At 37.3% G+C, this 22,998-nt stretch overlaps 1 protein-coding gene across 2 annotated transcripts in view; it reads right to left on the bottom strand.

The window, feature by feature from the left end:
• The window catches only part of thrb (thyroid hormone receptor beta), a 140,329-nt gene that overhangs the window by 23,360 nt on the left and 93,971 nt on the right, over positions 1 to 22,998 (bottom strand). For both annotated transcript variants that reach the window (XM_088928684.1, XM_088928682.1), the window contains exons 3-5: positions 6,238 to 6,283; positions 5,899 to 5,961; positions 4,996 to 5,046 (exon numbers count right to left, since the gene is read on the bottom strand). In XM_088928684.1, coding sequence (XP_088784810.1) covers positions 4,996 to 5,046; positions 5,899 to 5,905 — 58 coding nt within the window. In that variant the 5' untranslated portion in view covers positions 5,906 to 5,961; positions 6,238 to 6,283. The remainder of the gene's footprint in view (positions 1 to 4,995; positions 5,047 to 5,898; positions 5,962 to 6,237; positions 6,284 to 22,998) is intronic.

Genomic DNA, 22,998 nt, shown 5'->3' with positions numbered 1-22,998 from the left:
TTTCAACATTTTTAAAGTTCCAACAGAAGAACCTCTAAGGGAAAGATATGTTACAAACCACGTAAAAAAAAATAAAGAAAAAAATGAAATATCTTGATAATATAATGATACAGACCCATGAACCCATGGGTTCAAAGCACCTTTTGCAGCAATTTTTAGCTCAATTTCTATTAACTTTGCAAACCTACTGTACTTGGTACAATTTCTTGGTACATTCTTCTTGGCAGATTTGTTCGAGCTCATGGGGATCACTTATGGACAGCACTGTTTCAAAGCGTACACAGATTCTCAAATGGAGTCATCAGAGTCATTCTTAAGCCACTCCAGTGCAGCTTTAACCTTGTGCTTTGGGCTTATTGTCCTGCTCAACAGTGAATGTTTTCGTCAGTTTTAGGTCTGACACAAGTTTTCCACTAAAATTGACTATTTCTTTCTGCCATCTATTTTCACATAGGCCTTGACAAGTTTCAGGGAAGCTGCTAATGAGAAGCCAAACTATAACTTAATGCTGCCACCATCACCAGTAGGGATGGTGTTGACTGAGTGATGAACTATTCAGTCTGCAGGGTTTGCATTAGATTAGATGTAATGGTTTGCATTCAGATAAAAGATCTAATTTTGTCTCGTCTAGCCACAAACCCTTTTCTCAGACGTTTATAAGTATCACTCAGGTGTTTTATTGCAAAACCCCTTGAGATATGAGATGTCTTATTTCAGTTACATATAAAATCCCCTTCATGGAGTAACTGGGAAATTCTTGACCCATGGATGTTTTCTCCCATGTCAGCCATTGAACCCTGTTGGACTCATAGTGGCATCCTTAAGAAGCTTCCTCCTTGCACATATGGTTAGTTTGGAGGGACAACCTGATCTAGGCAGTGTCTGGGTGTCTTCTACTTTCTATTCTGCCAAACTCAAGACTGAGTTTAACTTTCACCCTATAAAACATATACTGTATTAGCGGTAGCATTCCTGTTTAAATCAAGAATACAGGAAAGAAAACGAATATGGCAAAATAATATCTGTAAGTTGCCTCAAGGATTTGCTATTACAGCAAATCATTATAAAATGGCTTTCCAGAAATTCAGTCAAAGCTCACTTTATTTGATGAACACAGCAGCAAGCTTTGATCACGGGTTCCCTCGTTCCCTTTCATCAAGACTTTACAACAGACAAGATCGAACGATTAATGGCTAGCTGAAATAAAAATACATTTATTAACTACCAAATGGCCATTCATAGCAATTAAATGTGCCCTAACATCAAACATTCTAAAAACAGGTAAAAATAATCCAAAATTACCCCAATGTGAAGAAATGAAAACAGCTTCAAAGCTGAAGTCTTGCTAGCATGGGTGCTAATTGCAAGTTTTTCTTTTTTCTAATGATAATTTTTCTTTCTTGTTTCTTGGTGCAAACAGGCCTGGAGTTTTTCCAACAGCATTGAGACTGTTACCACCCCCCTCCCCCAAGTAGTCAAAGCCTATACCTGCCAATCCCCTGACTCCCCATTAAAAGAGTATAGAGCAAGCTCACCAGAAAGTCAAAATAAGAGTGCAATGGGCATATGTATAGACTGGATACTGGGATAAGATTATAGTTTACCGAGGAACACTTTATGGCCAAAAACTGCTGTGACAAGAAAAATATTTTGATGTGAAAAGTCAATGATAAAATCATATGCTTGTAAAACATATGTTCTATTAATTTTCTTGTTTGGAAATCAATTTCCTGTGACCAGGAGTCTTCCAATGTCAGCTGTGCTGCTGTGGTTAGGGCTGGGGTTAAGTGGCCAGGGCTTTCTCACCTCACATACTGTATACCTCTCCTCTGATTGGTTCTGAACTACCTCTATGTTGCTGTGAAGCCTGCAATATGGTAAACACAAAATGTTGCCTGCACTTCCTCTCGCTCCCTGTGTGGGTAGAGGGGTTGTTGCTGTGAGAGAAAATTGATCATTTTAAATTAAAAAATCAACAATTTTTTCAGAACGTTCTTTATATTCTAGATATCCCCATATTTCTGACCACAAGTATGCATGGAGACAGTGAAAGAGAGTGACTGTGATACTGGCTCTCATCTAGAGACTAAAAGCAATAGAGTTTAATTTCAGACCAAGATGATGCAGCTTTAGACTCTGTCTCTAAAAACATCCATTTAAGCCTATGGGACTTCATATTAGTCTTCCAAAACCAAATCTTCAATGTTTTATCTAAAAGGCAAAATATTTGGTAAAGGATCCTGTTATCAAGGTATGTTTAATAAGAACGAAGGTGCATGTGTTAAAATAAATACATAATTATATATAGCTGACAAGCTGTGGACAGAATACAGGTAGCTATGTCCTGGTTTACTGAGCTTCAAGGTGAATCACTGTATAATTAGGTTGCGCGGTGAGAAGAATTAACATTTGTCACATTTTCTATAATGTCACATTTTTCTAATAGGGATCATGCTTACAAGACATGATACAACAACATCATCCGAGAAAATTCAGACTGGTTTTAAATGATATAGTAACAGAAAACCTTTCCAATGGAAAAAAACAAGACAGGATGAGTACAAAAATTAAAAGATTTAATTAAAAAAGCAAAACTAACAAACACTATGATTGGGAAACCAGATGTTAGGTTTCCAAAGGGAACTTAAAAGCTGCACAAAATTTAGGATAATGCTAGTTTTTTTTCAAATTCCTATTGCTTTGAAAAAAAAATGCAGTCATCAAACTGATTGCAGTTATTAGCCAAGAGATCATGAACAGTGGGCTCTTCAAAGGAAGAGGTCAAAGGAAGGGTAGGAAGTCAGAGGGGTCCAAGGCAGCTTGTAGATCTCAAGTGCCAAGTGATGGGTGTCCAACATCCATCACATCCATCAAAGAGAGGTTAAAGAAAAAGGAATGACCAATTAAGAATGAAGGGCTGAAGCAGTCTTTGGTAAAAAGGCTGGATTGGGCTGTGGTAAAGACCAGGAGATCAGGCGTGATGCAAATAACCTAACCAACACCATTCAAACTTCACCCTTCTGCCAGTAGAAGTTAAGAGAAAAGTTGGCTTAAGTGACAAGATAGGTGGGGCTGTCACATCTAGTGGCCATATCTGTGTCAACACCCTAAACTCCAAGAGGAGACTAAAGGCCTAACAGTCTCCAAGAATGAGTGACATGGTGCTGTGTAACAGTAAGTCTGCAGTCATCCCTCAGTTGTTAAGAGAGACTCCCTGTCACCCGAAGTGGAGTACTAGAATTTGGGCACCATGTAGATGATGTAAGCAGTCTGGACCTGGTTCTGAGTGGAAATTCAAGACCTCCCATCTGTAAGAGTACTGGATACTCTTAATCAACAGTAATGACCTATATATGCAGTTTAGGCTTGATAAAATTCTGCAAAGTTTCTGTGAACTGTGTTCAAAAACAAAAAATACCTTTGCTTTCAATGAATGATTTAATTAAACTTGAACTGCTCACTTAGAAACGATCACAAGATTTACTTTGAAATAATTTTGCAAAGCCAAATATTTACAAATATAAAGCATATTAAGCACTAAGCATCATGTTCAATAGTGCATTCATCTTCATTATTAGACTAATAACTTAGAAGTCAAGACTAGACTACGTACCCTTTACTTCAACATAGCCTACTTAGGCATACTTGGCCTAAAAAGCACCTTGTAATCGTCATAAATTATTGGAACTCTCTGCACCATAGTGCAATTTAAGATGTAGTATTTTCTGTCAAAGTGAATCTCACAAGAGCAACTACTGTATCAACTCTGAGCACCAAGTCATTTCAATTTGCCACTGTTTGTGACTGGGACAATTTGACAGAATGACTAGAAACTATCCACCTTTGTATGTGTGGACATTTGCAGCTATATTATTGAATCTTTTTGGGCCTGACACTTGCACTTGGTTATGCTCTCCTGTCCTGTTATGTAATACCATGAGATGTTACATTTTGTTGATTGATCATGTCAGCCTTTTAATTTTTTTCCTGCAACTACTATGTATGCATTTCCAATGCTTGGTCCAATCAATAATGTAAATGTGAATTTGTTCCCAACTGCCCTATCTGATCAAGTAAAGGATTATTTTTATTACTGTCATCATCAACAACTATTTCAGGGTTCCCCATGTGGAGGCACACAGATGGTTCTGTACAGCCGGGGGGCAGCATTAAGATTACTTGGTCAGGACTCTCCTGGCTCCCAGTGAAACAGAGAACCTTGTGACTTTAGGGGTGCCTGAAGACTCTCGATGTGAGGGGTGAATCTCAGCCCCCAAAAGGCACGGAACCTCCATCTCTCACTACAGAGCTTGTAATGTTTTATGTTGGAGCTGTAGAAGCATGCCTTCCCCTCTTCAACCTCCCCATGTGGGTACATTGTCTTTATTGCAAGCTGAGATATACAAAAAATTGGCAGTTCAAAATTAAGTGGGTATATATTAATAAAAAGTAATCGGTGAGTCGGAAAAAATAAATTCAACTTATTAGGTCTATATAGATTTTTGTCATTTAACCTTTTTTTTATTAAGAAAAGCAAATCTCTGACTCAGCCTTGTGGTACTAGAACCTTTTTTATTTGCCTCTAAGTTGTATGAAACTGACAATGTAATGGCACCTTATTTATTCCGTGCGGCCTTCTTTCTTTTCTGGGCTTCAAAGAGAACTTCAAGGCATATTTAACTTAAAAAGAGACTGAGTTCCCAGGGGTGTCAAGCAGTGTATACTTTAGGGAGAAAACTTCAGAGCTTAGTGCATTCAGGTCCCTCCCTATCATGGTTCCAAGATGTTTTCATCGAGAGCAGACTTCAAACACCTGACAAGTTCATCCCAAACTTCAGCTATTTTGAAACGCTATCCCTAGGCCAAGATGTTGAGCTTTTTTTCCTTTTCAGAAATTCCTTAAGACAACCGGATTGTGAACAAACATGAGTGAACAACTGTGGAAAAAGATTATACATAAATTTCATAAGCAGTAATGAAACTGGTATATATTACCATGCTGCAACAGTTCATGTTTCCATCTGGATTGGCATTTCAGTGCTTGTTCTAAAACAAATGGGAAAGGCAGAATGCATAAAATGTTTCTTGTGGGGAAAAGAGAAAAATTGGACTATTCTTTTTCAAGCTGTCATCTATAAAGTAGCTTAGCTTTATAATTGTCTCCTCTTTAAGTTAAATTCTTGGAACCAGCTACACATATAGTTATACAGTTATTTTTTATCTGCCAAGAACACCACATATTTAATTAGTCAAGGTTACTGTCTACTATAGGATCCTTTGATGGTCTTTGGCTCTGCTTGTTGTTGAAGCCCACCGTCTCAGAAAGGTGTATTAATGAATGTCCTGAAGCCATTCCAAGCCACAGCTCCTTCGGGCAATGACGTATGTATTGCAAGTTCCCATTTCATGCCTAAATTTTGCACACCTGCAGGCACTTTACGATGCCACCTCTAAGATCTGTGGTTAAACACTTTGTACATGCATCTGTACTACATACTCTGCCATTATTTCCCATAGGCTTTAACCACTCAGAGTTCAGGACAGACAATTATGATGCTTGTTCCCTTCAACTACTGATTGGGGTCTTTGAACGATGAGAAAGGCCATCAAAACTACAAAGTCATGTGCAACGTAAAGACAGTGCAGAAACCCCATTCAAATGCAATGCGGTCATAATAATCATATAATGAGAAGAAGAAGAATCATACTTTTTATAATTAAAGACAACCTATAATGAAACAATATTCCAAGTATGAAGCAAACTCACTCTGATAACATCCCTTTCCAGCAAAAAGAACAATTAAATAATTTCAGCTAATTCATCTAAAATCATTTTGTGAAATTAGTGTACATATTCTAATACAGAATACATAATTAATGTAAATTTTCTTTTCTTACCTGACATACTGCTGAGGATTATGGCCAAGAAATCATTTCCGTATCTTCTTTGAACAATACGATCTGAAAGTAAAGTTTAGAAAATAAAAACCTCTTGACAAAAACCTAAAAAGCTCTACTTCTGGCATCCTATTTTTTTTTTTACTGTGATGCATTAAGAGCAAGAGAAGTATGACGTGCAATTTAAAACATAACATAGAGTGCTTTCAGGACATACTCTAAAGCAGATACTGTAAAAGTGGGATCCATTAAGACATCTTAAACATGCTGAAATCCCGATCTCTTCCAATTCTCAAAGCTGAGAAAAACAGAGAACAACACTGTTCCTCCTAAACCTACCTTAGTTTTCTAGACTTTCCGTCATAAATTATCAACCAAAGAGAACCTGAAAAAATTAAGAGAAAAAGAGAAAGTTAATTTAGACAGGTTTTTCCAATTAAGGTTGCTGCCCAGTCTTATGTATAACAGATGTTAAAGGTTAGCCATATAAGTACTGGTAACCTGTGTCAGAATTTAATCAATCTGGAATTTTTATTTATCACCAGGGTGATACTGTAAGAAGAGGAAGAGTGTGGAAGCAGTGGAAGCAAACTCCTCTGATTCACCCATTTTCAAACCGCTCTTTTAAACACGCCTCAAGTAGCACAGACCCAGACTGGATGCTCAGTACTGATTGAGCCAGTCCATGACTGTGGTTGCCCTCCCATCTATACAGGACATTTATGACAAACGGTGCTTGAGGAAAGCTCTATGCATCATCAAAGACCCCACACACCCCAGCTATAGACTGTATGACCCTCTACCATCTGGAAAACGGTACCGGAGCATTCGGGCCCGGACTACTAGACTCAGAGACAGTTTTTACCCCCACACTATCAAACTATTAAACTCCCAGCCTCTCTCACTTTCACCTCACCTCTCACCTATTGTATGATCTGAACCTCACAGTGCCTTCTTTCTTACCAAAAACTCACATTGATATCTACCTCTACCTTACATGTCAAAAAGCTCACTCCCCATAATTTCTATCCTTTTATTTCATTCTGTTGATGCATGTTTTTGCACATCTGATGTTGTTTTGCACATTACCTATTACCTTTTTGTTGTTTTGCACATTGCCTGTTGTTGTTTTGCACACTGCCTGTTGTCTCTGTCTTTCTTTTATTATACAATTGTATTGTTGTTTTTTTGTACTACTTATCGTCTGCGAGCTAGCTAAATAGCATTTCGTTATACCATATACCTGTATATGAGTATAATAACAATAAACTTGAACCTGAACTTGAACTTGACTGGAGGAAAGTCATGATTTACATTACTCTGAGCCTACAGATGTCTGCAGGGGTCACTGTAATGCCGGGACCCAAGAAAGTCCTGACTGTCTAGCTGACATACTGCCTTTTCCGGCCTACATGAGGCAGTGCTAAGCCAATTGTGAACCAGTCACAGTAGGCTAATGACTCCATAACAGGTACCTTTCAAACTGTTTCTGAGTAGATGTGTTCCACTTAATTTATTCATGGGGTTCAAATGGTAAAGCCTGGATCACAGAACCCAACCTGGATGTTAGCAAGAACCTTTCCTGGGTGAGCCACTCAGGAGCCCAAACTGAATAATTAACAAACAATTTCAAATAAACCAGCAAGTAAGTGTTTTAAATGAAGAGTCATATATTTGCTCAGTCTATTAACTGTCTGCAGGGATGTTTAATGTTTTAGGTGCAGTTTTGTTCTTCCTTCACAACATCAACTAATGCTTCTATCAAGACAAGAATATCTCAGCCCTTTTGTACTCTACATCAAGACATCCATCCATAACAGCAGCCTTTCAACTGTTTCTCAGAAATTATTAAATATTTATTAAAGGAACAAGTAATAGGTTTATTCCATGCTGAAAAAAAGAAGAAAGAAAACACAACGTTTCGGCCTGAAGAAGGCTCCACGGCCGAAACGTTGTGTTTTCTTTCTTCTTTTTTTCAGCATGGAATAAACCTATCACTTGTTCCTTTGCAGCCTACGCATGCTGACGCAGCTACCCACCTGAATTAATTAATAACGCTATTTATCCATCTTTTTCTCTATTAAAACAGGATTTTTCCCTAACCTGTTACATCAGGTTACATCCACAAGGCCATATGAAGAACCCAAGGAAGATAACTCCATTGAGCTGACCTTGTACTCTAAAAGCACTGTGCAAGTACTGAGCCTATAGAAAGCCCACAGCCCCTTTCAAAATGCTTAAATTTCATTGCCTTATAGCGTGAAATTAATACTGATTTTTTCATTTATCTGCACGTCCTACCCCACCACTTCCAAGTGAAAATTGTTTAATTTTTTTAGAATATTAATTACAAATAAAAAAAACTGAAATAGATTGGTTGGATTTGTGTCCACCCCACTCGCAATAGCAATCCTGAATTTGCTCAGGCATAACCAATCACCACATCACAACACTACACTGGAGTGGCAAAGGAACAAAAGGTAAATGTCTTTGCATGACCCAGTCAGAGACTTGAGCTAAATTTAATCAAACTTTTGTGGCAGGCCTTGAAGAGGACTGTCCATCAGTGCTGTTCAAGGAGCCTGACAGAGATTGAACAGTTTTGTAATGGATAATGCTAAAATATTGCCAAACCTAGAATGTGCAAAGGTGGTAGAGACTTATCCAACAGATCTGCCGCAGTAGATTGTACCAAAAGTTCCTGCAGTATGTATTAACTCAGTGGTAGAGACTCATCGAATTAGAATATTTTGGCTTTGTATTTTTAATATTAAATTTCTTTCCAATAAAAACTCCCCCCCTAAGCATGGTGTGTAGGTAAAGTATAAATAATATTGTGCCATAGATTATAAAGTAATTAAAATGATTAAAAAAACTTTCTTTAGTCTGTGAATTAACCCTTTAAAAACTGTGAAATTGTTATATGAGTACGTCAAACCCTTACATTGAAATGCCCTTGGAATTCCTTATCTTTTCAAAAACGCAGTATGTTAAGGAGGTATCTACAATCTGCACCAGACATAATCAGACATTACGTAATTGGTTTAAAAGACAAATCACTAGAACAAACACTCAGAAAATCAAGTACTTTAATTAAACAAATTACTTTAATTAAACAAATGGCATTATTTTCCCTTATAGAAATAGTGGCATATTCTGTATAACCATAACAACAACTTTAAAAACAGAAGCATGATTTCCTATTTTTTTTGTGCTTTTTTGTGCTGTGGTGTGCTGTGTGTAGGTTTTTGTCATTTTGTTGGTGTGAAAAGAGACATCTAGTGGTTACAGATGGAACATTTTCCATGTTCAAATTCTCAGTTCTTCTTGATTACTTTTCAATTGGATCAATGAAAGAGCTCAAGAACACAAAAGATCTTCAACTTAGCAACAATTAAAAATGAGCAAAATACACCACATAACTTTAAGTTATAAGTAAGACACATTTTACTGCAAAGGCAGTAGAAAGCGCTCGGCAAACATTTGAAGTCTAATTATTCTTAAGAAGATTTAAAAAAAAAAAGAATGAGATATATTGCAAAGCCTTCCAAGATATTCCAGGCAATTAAAACATTTGAATGTTTTTATTGTTTAGAAGAATGAATGTGAAATTCTGTTTAGAGATGCTTTGTGAAATTTGTCAAGTAATATATTGTATCTAATTTGAAAGCTACAAATAGTGTTGAAAGAAAAAGGTCAAATATGCAATAGATCAATGAGCTCGATTCAAAATAAATACTGCTGTGAGTGACATTCATGTTTCAGGAATTAACTATGGTCTATTAACTGAATCACTCCTGAAAAAAGTAGAAACATAAAGAAGACTTGGTTATTTTTAGGAACGTTCTATGATGGTGCCATCAAGTGGATCCTCAGCTTAACCTGTGCCGACTAAGAACCGGACATGGCCGTTTCCGGGCCACCCTACACAAGTGGGGTCTCACTGATGACCCAACTTGCGAATGCGGCGATGGCAAGGAGCAGACGGCCGACCACATCCTATACTCCTGCCCTCGCTTCAGATGCCCCGGCAACTTTACTGATTTGGATGATACCAGCCGCGACTGGCTGAGGCACCTGACTGTGACAATATAACTATGTAACTATGTAATATATATATATAGCTTAACCTGTGGTCAGATCACACCCATTAATCACTTAATAGTTTAGGAATATTGTTCACTGCATTCAAGACTGAAACCATTGGCAAAGGCTGAAGCTGCCATTTCAACTTACTGCAGCTTTCTAGTGCTACATCATGCTGATAAGAGGTATTGTTGAGACATTTACTGTTACGCAATCAAGACTAAAATTAAAAAAAAAGACATGCAGCATTTGTGAAACAAAATATCTAGTAATGTGTATGTTTTTAGAAATATTCAGTTATGCAAGCACTCTCTCTATGAAATGAAGCTATTCACTGTGCGGGGGCCTGTGGAAAAACCAGCTTCTGCCAAGTAACACACAAGAGCTTCAGCAAAAACCTCTCCACATTTGGCAAAACCTGCAATCTGCTAATCTGTCTGATTCAGTGCCTTCACAGGATTAAGCACCATACAATGCTGCAGGACACTCTACCAAACATTGACTTAATCCACTTGATTATTGCTCTCTCGTGGCCTATTAAAAATTAAATGCTGTTCACAATGTGGGGTGCTCATTTTAATGGGGCCGGACAATGTGTAAGTGTCAAAGAGGTAGTTCTGAAATGTTTTTGCACTAGATGTTGACCTTTAATATATTACAGCCAAGTGTCAGGCAAATCGATGATAATCGGGTTACGAACAAGATAGTTGCACCTCAGTCCATTAAAATAAAATGACTGATTTTATTGAATAGGGCAAGAAATGCTATATGCTCAGAATTAAAAGGTCAAAATAAAATAACTTTAAAATACTGGAATCTTCCCCTATGTACTATGTGTTACATACACAAAACTTTTAATACTGATGTAAAAGCAGAGCACGTATTTAAAAACAAAACAGCTGGAGAAGGACTTCACTTGGAATTACTTCAAGTAAATAAAGTAAAAATTAATGAAGAAAATTATCCCTTAATAAATCTAAATAAAGGATGTGTCAACAGCTGATTGATTCTAGTTTTCTAAGCCGACAACATTCTTGTCTTGTCTTTCACACTTATTTTGAAATCTGTAATGAGTAACACATGTACTTCTAAAATCCTGGATACTCATTTCATGTGTTTTAATCATTTAACAAGAAAAAAAGTAGGAGAAACAATAACTGTACATTCAGGCAGTTCTGAGAGCAGCCCTACCACCTAGTCTGATCTCGTCAGATTTCAGAAGCTAAGGAAGGCCAGACCAATTACTGGGATAGCACACCTTCTAGCAAAACCAGGTTGCAGTTAAAGGGGATATTGAAGGACCCCTAAGAGGTACACTATGTGGATGAGATTTTCAGAACCAACACCCCAGTAAGGTAACCAAGGACGCTGCACTGTAGGAGGTGTCATTTTTCACATAAAAAGAAATCACATTGCTGACACAACAGAACAGGGGGTGTTATCCCTAGTATAGTCCTCTCTGGGCTAGTACAATCTGGTCTTCCTAACGTTTCTTTAGTCAAACGGCGAAGCAGTTTCTTTCTCTTTCCCTGAACTGCTGCGCAGCAGGGATGTTGGTGCATAATGCTGACATGATACTGCACGTCACCCACACAGGTCCTGCAGCTCCGAGCCGTATGAAATGGGTCCTTTCTACGTGAGATGGCTTTGGCATCCTTTGGGCTGAAAAGCTCCATACAGATTTCAAGTCTTTTCAAATCTAAGGAATTATTAAATAGAATAATTAACAGTATTATAATGAACTCCCGCCTTGCACCCGTTGGCTCCTCCACTACCCTAGTCTGGAAAAAACAGTAAAAAATGGATGGATGTTAACAGAAATAAAATACTTTTAAACTACAAATGGCATTAGTTTTTGCTGCTAATGTTGCTGCATATTCTCCTTACTTACAATGTATTATTCTTACTTATATATAATTATCAATTTATGGATATGGGATTTGGGTTTAGATTCCTACATTTACAACATTTCCTACGTTTACTCCATTTCATAATTAAGAAATAATTAGGCATAGAGTATGTGAACACAGCCAAGACTAGTAATTTAAATGCAATAAAATACTGTAATTAAAAAAGAAAGAAAACAGTTAGAATTTTATTGTTTGTAAATGACTATTTGGAGCTTAAAAAAATGAGTTTTTAAACATCTGTTGAGAAAAAAAATATATGATTTTTTTCGTTTTATTGTAATACATTATGAGCACTTGCTATCAAATGTTTGTCAGATATTCTTTGGTTAAGAGTAAAAAAAAAAAACATTTCTGTAAAGGAATAAACAACTCAGCATCTTAGATCAAAATGTCAAAATGCATCAAGTGCAAAGTTTGATTTCCAATTACTACCTTCAGCAAACTGTGTTTGATTCTGGCTTCACATACTGACAAAAAGGGTGGAATACTTTGCATTATTATATCATAAGTCATTTGAAGTAAAGAAGTCTCTTCCATGTGAAGCCACAGCTTAACACTAATCCTCAAGTACAATGGAAATGTCAGCAATTTGTCCCTAAAATCCCCCTGCAGTTAAATACTCTTTTATGGAACCTGGCTCAGTTGAATGCCTTAGGAAAACTGACATTTACATGGGTACATTCTCTTCTGAAAATAACACAGAAAGACATTCATGGGATTGAACAGGTATCACAGGCTTAAGTTGAGTTGGGCAGTATGCAAAACAGCCTCTCCAAATCTTTTAGGTTTCACATTTAAACTTGTGTACTGCGAGGAATGCTGTCAATAGTATTTTTATACATACTGCCAGGACAGCAATACTAACAGACACTCACACATACTGTACATCTGTTACAAAAATCCAAAAGTACTGGTTTATAGTCATGACACATCTTGAGTAGTTTGCTTTGTTTAAAAAGTTATATAATTACTTTTTCCAGTGAAACAGTATCATTTTGCACTTTATAAGTGGTGACTCATAGTATCAAAACTTTTTGATTTGTGCAGTCTTTAAGGATATCTTGTTAAAACTGACCATGGTAAATTGTTTTCAGGTTTTTAAGTTATAAAATATTCAGCATTTTAGTCATGTGTTTATATTTGTTGACTTTTTATGCTGTTTTCCACTTATTTCAATTTTTGTCCAACAAAAACAAGTATAATTTCTCTCATTAGCAAGGTTTGAACGCAGGCAACTTGAGAATGACAAAACACACTCACAAAACTCACTTAAGATGATTCCGTTCTGCTGTAAGATTGTGGTGGGGTGATGATACATCTTGAAAATTGGCTTTAAAAACAACCAGTTCTCATTCTGAACTTACTGAAAAAACTATAGATAGTGTACTGTACATAGACAATGGCCACACCACCAGGTAGATCAAGATGAAACTGAACAATATAAGTGCAATTGTTCCCTTAAAAAGGATCTGTTCATACCATACTGTAGGTTAGGCTGTGTAAGAAAACGTACGTCATTTTTATCCAACTCTGTGAAGAGATAAAGGACACCCATTTCCAGAATCATCTAGTCATCAACTATAATGAGTGCTGCAGGGAAAAAAAACCCCAATGTATATAAAATTAATTTTGCTTTTGTAGTGGGTGGACTGACATTTTACTGAAAAGACATAATTATATTCATTATTCTACTTAATATTTGTCATCAACAGGGTTGACCAACAAGAATGCTACTGTGAAGGTCACCAGCATGTAGCATGTGTGGTCACTTTTGGAAGCAGTAAAAGCAGTACATCACCAATACATGCTTTACAACCAGGTGGCAGGAGCGGTCTTCATGGATTATGTTCTATTTCTCTGTACAGGTCAGACAAGTCTGTACCTGTTCACTGGTCTCTGAGCCCTGAATGCCACTTGTAATCCCAGCTCATTCCACAAATGTTCAATGGAGGTCAGGTCTGGCACCTACAGATGCAGCCATACAGATTGCGCAAGGTGTAAGTACTGTAGGTGTGGCACAGTGAATCTTGAAAGTACCGGAGCTGCGTGTGTTTGTCAAAAAAATCAGTACAGTATGAAGTATTTATTAACCCATTAGTGCTTTGCAGCATACTGCATACTGTATGCATAGTAGCAACAATTTAATTTGATTAAATGCAATGATTACATTGATAGGATATGTCATCATACTGTATAACACTAATAGAATTATTGCTTTTTAAATATATACAGTATACATAATTATTAGTAATTGTGTATAAATATTAATTAGAAACAGTTTTATTTCAGATTTTAATTATACCTATAATAGGCTTTAAAACATATATTTAAAAGAAAATCAACATGTACAGTAAAAAATAAATAGAGGCCACACTAAAGAGTAGTGATAGTTTTGATTAGTGATTTGAATGACGTTTGCACCTACCATAAATTGCATTGTAGATCATATAGGTCTGCACTATATTTAGATCAATATTTCAATTTGCAAAAATGGTGGTAATGCTGATGTTGATATACAGTATGGATAGCTGTGGATGTTAACGGAATTCATTAACCCTGCTGTCCCTGGTGTGTGGGATGCCGGGATGTAATGTAGCTTTTTGTTTATGTATTCAGCTCACATGCCAAATTAAAAACTACAGTACATACTGTGCATGGTGAGACACCTCCTGTTCTAAGTAGACCCTTAAGAAATAAAAAAGGTAATAATTAAAAAAATCCACTTAGAAAATCCCAAAGTATTGTAAATATTTGCCTTTTGTCTTTATGCCCTCATATAAGAGCTAGTAGTCAAAATATGCGTGACTACGGGTGGGACTTGAAGCACAGCATGACTGAAAGGCACGTCCATGTAAAACTTGAGACTTTATAATTCAAACACAATATATATAAATAATATAGATCAAAGTGAAATATTTTCAAATATTACTTAAGTCTTTATTTGTGATATAATAGCATTTCTACTGTTTTCTTTTGTTCCGTTTTTTACCACTACTGTAAAGTGCTTTGAGGTGCTACTTTTAAAGGCGCTATATAAAATAACTCTATATATATTACTTAATATAATATTTCGACTACTACTTCTACTTAGGTTAACTTATAAAACAGTACCCCTAACACAACATATGATCCAATTTCCTGGTACTTTACCATTTTTCCATGAATTGGTGTAACTAGGTGACAAGGGATTGAGGCACAGAAGTCAGGAGTAGCATCCTTGTGCAGGCTGGCTGTTATTTCTCATGTGTTGGTGACAGACCAACAGACCAACAATGTTGAATAAGTAGGGATTTGTAGCAAAGATGCCATCAGGAAGGCACCCAATGGGTTTTATGGGTATTGTAGCTCCTAAGCTTACTCAGTGTCTGTAAGCAATAATAATAATAATAATAATAATAATAATAATAATAATAATAATAATAATAATAATAATTGCTTACTGTTACTGTATATAGCTCTTTTCTGGACACTCAAAGCACTTTACAGGTAATGGGGACTCCCCTCCACCACCACCAATGTGCAGCATCCACCTGGATGATGCAACGGCAGCCACAGTGCACCAGAACGCTCACCACACACCAGCTATCAGTGGGGAGGAGAGCAGAGTAATGAAGCCAATCATAGCCGGTTTCTACACCTTGCTCCCCATAATAGATGTTTACCCCTGTCCCCTGGCAGACGAAGTAAACTAATAGCTACTGCCTGCTATGGGGAAGTATTAAGACAGTGTTACATTAGCATTGCATAAAAAAGATAGTACAACATTGGTCTTTTAATGCAGGAAATTGCACATTCTAAACTTTTTAAATATGTAGCTTGAAAGAGGAGTGTCAATTTTAAACACCTTATATTTACATTGAGAAACAGACTTAAATTACTTCTTCAGTTTAAAAAATATTGATGCAGCTACTAAGTACTTTTTAAAGAAAAATGCTATTGTTTCTTAATGTTTCCTTTTTAAGGCTAGATAAGTGTCATTACAAAGATAGTGAATACGAGGAAGTGACCAAGCGGATTAAATCAGTAAGTAAATTAAATAATCATAACCCCAACTTTAAATGATTTTGCCAAGAATATACCCACGTGGTTGGTTTAATTAAAAGCACATGAGTTCTTTTTTCTCTGGGACAGCTGTGGTAAAAGTAAATCATTATTGTAATGTGAGAACTGTATGATACTACATTACTGCCTCTCCACAAAACACTTCAAGGTGTTTATACAGCATGTAACTGATGAGTCAGAACAACACTTTAGAGTACTTCTAAGGTTTTGTTAAAGGTTATCAATCCATTTTCTAACCATTTCATCTGATTCCAGATAGGCCGGAGCCTATCCTAGCAAGTAACTGGCACGAGACAAGATATGCCCTGGACAGAGACAAGTCCATCACAGGGCAAACACACAGACCCTCAAACACTCACACCAGGGCCAATTTTCCTGGAACCCAATTAACCTACCAGTATGTCTTTGGATTGTGGGAGTAAACTAGAGCACCCAGAGGAAACCAGTGTGAACAAAAGGAGACAAACAACACATACAGTAGATAGCTTCTCAGGTCTGGTATCGAACCCAAGGCCCATACAAGGCAGCAAGGCTAACCACTGCTTCACTGTGCCACCATGTTAAAGGTTATATACGACTTAATTCATATCTATAGCATTTTTCAGAACAGTCTGGAGTAACTTTCATAAACCAGCATACTGCACCCTCTGTTCCCCAAGAATGCTGGATAACAAAGCATTTACTGTAGCACTGTTAATGTACATATTGACAATGAACAGGTAAAATAATGCCATCACCCTTTCTTTCCCAATCAAACACGGTTTATTCAAAAAAATTTGAGTGTTTATTCAAATTTGAGTGTTTATTCAAAGTCAGCTGAGTGCATCATAGTAAATTAATCAAAATGACAGCAAAACACTTAATGAATATCATAAAATAATATCTTATTTTTCTAACAAATACTGATAGTATTCATAGTTTAAACATACAGTACAGTAACACAGCAGAAATAAATGGAAACTATATGACATGCATAACAACCACAGCATCACATTAAATTTATGATCTTGGGAAGATAAGAGAATACTAGGATAGGAAAGACTACTTTGGAACAATACCAAGGCAGACATTCAGCAAGCTAGCTAGAAGTACTTGCAGAAGAGAACAAGGTTAATCCATTGACAATAACATAAGCACTGCTTTTTTAGAAGCTGTTTCTTCTCATACAAGTTGAGTCTCATACAAAAAATAAAATTTACAATTCATTGCATTAAACCAGTAAGAATGCAGATGCCAAGTCTTTCAACTAAACATTTAAATGATAAACCTTAAATAAGGATAAACCAGTGTCAATGACATAGTATAGATTAAAACACTGGAATTGAAGTATGTAATCCTTATTAATCTCATTGAAAAACATTGATAAGAACAGAAATTAATCAAACACTAGGCTGGCTTTCTGTGAAAAAGCTTTTTGTCTGAAAGCTGATGAATTCTAAATCCTTGTATGACCTGCTCTTTCAATAGACATGCTTTGGTCTGAATTTTACACATTGTTTCATTAATATTATAAAGTTTTACATGCACAAAAACGTAACACAGAAGATAAAGAATCATGACACAAATGCATGGCTAATTTATGCAATGGCTAAATTTAACTTTAAAGTTCACAGGCAGGTCAGTTAAGTCACTGCCTTTATGACAGTTTGGTTCCATGGGCACTTGCATTTACAGCCCTTTTATTTTAATCTAGGGTGTTGAAGTGTGACATAAAACTGCTGCAGTTTTAGTTTTATAAACGTAAAAGGCTGAATTAGAAGCTTCTTTAAATGGATACCCATAGTATTGCAAAACAGGAACTGTTAATTTATATTTATTCCCATAATACATACAAACTGCATGCTTTCAAAACACCACAAACCTGAAAGAGCTCCTATGCACTGTTGTGCAAAAGGCATCTTAGACAGAATCTTGAGTTACAAAATATGAGTGTTATGAGCATTAACAATATCTTATAAAACTATTTTTAATTTGAGGAAAACTTTGATTACTATTAAAACATGGTAGCTTGAGTGAGAACAAACCAACTCAATTTCAATCAGAATTTAAAAAAACTGGTAACTCAAGGTAAACACATGAATAACTTTTATGATGTGCAGTCATCCAATAGCTAACTGATCTCATTTGCCTTTTGACTATTTGGTAATCCTCATCTTTCACACCATTTGAATCTCTTTCTATACCCATGAAGTGAAAAGGCTACTTCTGCTAATACACAATACAGACCTATCAGGAGTGTTAGCTTAAAAAAAGAGATAACAACTCAGTAGAAGGACACAACTGGAGGGCTGAGTAAAGAACAAAATATTGTGTGAAGAAAGCTGTACAATGTCAAATGTCTAAGACTGCTAAGTGACACTGAAATGTCTGGAAACATTATGTTAACATTAATCTTACATTTACTTCCTCTAGGAATAACACAATGTTTTACTAATATGAGAGCAAATGCCTAACTTCTGCACTTAACATGAGTAAAGAAATGGGAGTGCTAAAGGGCTCAAGAACCAAGCAATAGCATCTACAGTACCAATGATTCTGTTATTGTTAATAAGATTAATTTAGAAACCTTCTGTAAATTTGCTTTTTTCATAGGTTTTCAAATTCTACTTTTTCACAAATTCTACAGCGATTGAGTGTAAGACTCATAAATGAATCATAACCCCAGTGTCATTCAGAAACTAAAGTGATGAACACACCCTACATATTATAAAATACACATAATGATAAGAAATAGTTAAAACTGTACAAAAGCTGATGGATTTGATTCCCCACAACAGACACTTTTCATTAATAAAAAAATAGCAAAGCAACAGAAATTCACCACCAAATGTGTACCATTGGTTATCTGCAAAAATGTAGTCATTAAATTACATTAGCAAAGTATTAAAAATGTGTAAATCCAGCCATCCATTTTTTTAATTAAATAAAGGGGTGTGGGGGAGCTGGAGCCTATCCTGGCAAGCAATGGGCACAAAACAGAACACACCCTAGATGATACTAGACACCAGTCCATCACAAGACACACAATCAGACAATCACACCAGGGCCAGTTTTCATAGGAGCCAATTAACCTACCTGTATGTCTTTGAACTGTGGAGGAAACACATGTGAACACAGGGAGAACACAGATCCAGAATTGAACCCAGGGCCTCAGCACTGCAAGGCAGCAATGCTAGCCACTGTGCCACACCCAAATACATACAGTTGTATGCGAAAGTGTGGGCACCCCTGGTCAAATTGCACGTTTCACTGAATCTCAAAGTAACGAAGAAATTAAGTGAAGAAGTTAACAACACATTCACTGTTTTATTTATTTATTTCAATCAGTTAAATTCAGGAAATATATAAGAAGTAAGTACTAATTACAATTAAGTAGTAATTGTTCATTCAAATGTGCAGAAATGTGTCATATTTAAGTTTGTACCCTGCAGACGTTGTGTTGTGAACCTCTGTTCACTAAGAGATTCTGTGAAACATGCAATTTGACCAGGGGTGCCCAAACATTTGCATACAACTGTAAATGTCACCTCCATTATATGAATTTAATTCATTTATCCATTATAATGTCTGTATGTTTTTGTTTGTCAAAACAGATTATGTGAATAAGACTTATAATTACTCAAGGTCTGCTGTCAAATTCAGTATGTCTGACTTGGAAGTCTAATATTAAAGCACCTGTTACTTGATGAAGGATATGTAGTGCAAAAGCTCAACTTCAGCTTATTGCAGCACACGAGACTTGTGGATCTCAAAGTCCTTCTGTTCAGCACTTCTATTCTAAAGATCTTGCACCTGTGCTCAGTACATTTCCTTAATTAGAAACTGTAAAACCTGAATGGAATTCAGATATAATGACTGTTAAAACAATCTATAAATTATGCAGCTGTATAACTGCTGCATAAATGGGAACACTTTAATCACAATGAGCCTGTTGTGATTTGTTGATTCTTTTACAGAACATTTTCATCCGACTGACCTGGCTTGAGGTTTCATGCTGAAACACAGGTTAGTTAACCCATGTTATGTCACTCGTACATTTTTTTTATTGTGAACTACTTTTTAATACAAAAACACTCCTTATGTCCCCACCTCTTCTTCAGTGGTCCCCCTTGACTCAGACAGCTAAGCTAACACTGTGCTACAAGGACTTCATGATAGCAGTACTTCCTGCCTGCAAGTCACCTAGTCTGGTCCGACACTAAACCTGACTCCCAATAACACCAGGTGAGGGAATCCAGGTGAGTCTCCCACTGCAGCACCTACAACTATAGCCAACAACTAAATCTTTTGTGAGAGGTCAAGGTAAGAGTTATGATTTAATAATTAACTGCATTAATACAGTGCTTTTCATTCCAAAGAATCCCAAAACACTGAAGCCACTACTTAAGTGTAGCACTTATCAGGCTGGCAACATGGCAGCCATTATGTGCCAGCAGCCCCAGAAGTGAAGTGAAAAACTGCACCAATTAAGTGGGAACATTAGGCAGGTCAGATTGTGCAAGACCAAAGGCCAGTGGGATTAACAGCACTACTGATATGCACACATCCAAATGCATCGGTGTCACCATACTTGGTGTTATGGACAACTATGGGTCAGTGGCAATAATTATACCTACTGATTATTGAACACCACTTACACCATATCTAGACATGCCCAAAGCATGAGCAAATTAATTGTGTGCACCAGTTCCGCTGGACAGAATGGGCACAAGAGGCTAACTGCATGTAATGGTGTCTACTAGGAGTTAAGTATGACCTTTGAAATACATTTAGGTGAATCATTTAGGATTAGGATTGTTTAAACCAAATTTATATTGTCCTAATGTTGTCTACAGTAAGTAATCGTTCTATATCTGAAACTTTCATGTCTATATTCCAAATAGTAACAGCTTCTAACTGTTTCTATGAAGACTTTAAGAGATATAAAAACAAAAGTAGCTAATCCTTTAGTTTTGCCCTTAAAACTAATCAGATTGTGCACTTGGTGCTCAGACAACTTTGCCCTCAAGGGATGCCATAGGCAGGCATTGCAGACCGATACAAGTTTAAAAAAAGAAAGAAGAACATCATGATTTTCAGTCCTGGAAGAAGCAAAGACATTTCACGTGAAAATATCTGGTAGAATGTGATTCCATTTATTCCTCCAAAGTGAAGTAGACAAAGGGGAATTATGTGTAAAAAGTTTATGAAAAACAGAAGTGAGTTTCTCCACCAAGTTTTAATTAAGTTACTGTAAATGCTGCATAATTATAGGGCCAAAACACAATTTACAGTGTCAGTATGAATTAAATCTGACAGTGTATCTGAAATGGTTGGCTTTCTTAAAGTGGAAGTCAAGACTGGAATGTCAGGGATGTACAAGAATGATCGTAAAATAAAGGAGAAAACTTTAGAAGGCTAAGCCCCGGCAGATCTTTCTAATTGCAGGAGAATTTAATATGTGACTGAATACTTTCTTTTCCTTGAAGAAAACTTGTCACTTGTTTGCATCATTGCTGGAGTGTAGGTATATACCTGTACCAGATTCGAAAGAATGCCACAGGGGAAGACAATGCTTGTAGTTACATGCATAATGTAGAAGAGGAGGAGAGAATTATTAGATATCTATCCATTTTTTTAAGTGCCTACTCCTTGTGGGGGTCATGGCAGTAACAGGCTTAACTGTGCAGACCAGACTTTCTCTTTTCCCCAGCAATTGTCTCCGGCTCCTCCTGAGGGATTTCCAGGCCAGCAGAGAGATATAATCACTTCAGTGTGTCCTGAGTGCTGCCCCAGGGTTTCTTGCCAGTGGGTTGTCCCCTGGGGGCATCCTCTCCAGATGCCTGAACCAGAGGATCAGTGATCAATCAAGAGGAGCAGTGACTTTACTGCAAGGTTCCTCTGGATTGCTGATCTACTTACTCTGTTACAGAGTGTAAGCCCAGTAGCCCTATGGAGAAACCTCATTTCCTATACGTGGACTTGCAATCTCATTCTTTTGGTCAAACTTTATGACCATAGGTGAGAACAGGAAGAAGGGGGATGTAGATTGGCCAGAAAACATAGAGCGTCATCTAAAGATATAGCTCCTGCTTCAGCACCATGGTTTGGTACCAGATAAGGACCTGCTGATGGTCATTGGTGGTGAAGGAAGCTGTTTAAGAAGGGGCCTTCTGTGCATTTTGCATGTTGGGAGGAGTTTGGAGGGGCCATGGAGGGGAAGGTGGGACATTGCACAAGAAGCTGTCAGCAAAGGTGTGGAAATGTTGATCTCGACTGGGGATATTGTTGAAAGTAGAAGTAGCATTCTGAGAAACTCCTGAATTCTGTTGACATGCCCTCCTTTCAGGAGGCAGTGCAGGGAGCCTCTGGTGGGACCAGGTCTATTTCTGTAGCTGAGGTCATTGCAGTGATTAGGGCTGCAGGGGTGGATGAGATCTGGCCAGAAATGCGGAGGGCACTGGACATTGTTAGAGTGTTGTAAAACCTCTTCAATGTTGCTTGCAAGGCAGGGACAGTACCTCTGAATTGGCAGACTAGTCTGATGGTTCCCATTTTTCAAAAGGGGGACGAGAGGGTGTGTTTCAGCCTTCCTGGGAAAACCTATGCCAGGGTGCCGGAAAGGACATTCCTCCCAATAGTTCAGCCTCAGATACAGAAGTAACAAAGTGGATTCTGTCCTGGCTGTGGAACAGTAGATCCACTCTTTGTCCTAGCATGGATATTTGATGGGGCATATGAGTCTGCCACCCTTATCTACATATATTGAAGGCTTTTGACCGTGTATCCTGGGGTATCTTGAGGAGGTGCCGCTGGATTATGGGGTGACGGTGACGCTGCAACGTGCCATCTGGCCCATGTATTTGTGGAGCGAGAGTTGTGTCCACAATAATTCTCAAACTGGGAGTCAGACTTTGCCAAGGCATAGCTGGGGTTTGGAGTGTATCCAATTTAAGGGACCTAAGGGTTGTATCGTTGTATCTCTGCTGTTTGTGGATGATATTGTCCTCTTTGTCACATCTGACTGTGACCTCAGGAATGCACTAGAGAGGTTTGCAGCTGA

This window comes from Atractosteus spatula, chromosome 12, assembly GCF_055471065.1.
Source record: "Atractosteus spatula isolate fAtrSpa1 chromosome 12, fAtrSpa1.hap1, whole genome shotgun sequence".
Classification (NCBI taxonomy): Eukaryota; Metazoa; Chordata; class Actinopteri; order Semionotiformes; family Lepisosteidae; genus Atractosteus; species Atractosteus spatula.
This window is presented reverse-complemented; position numbering and strand designations above follow the sequence as displayed.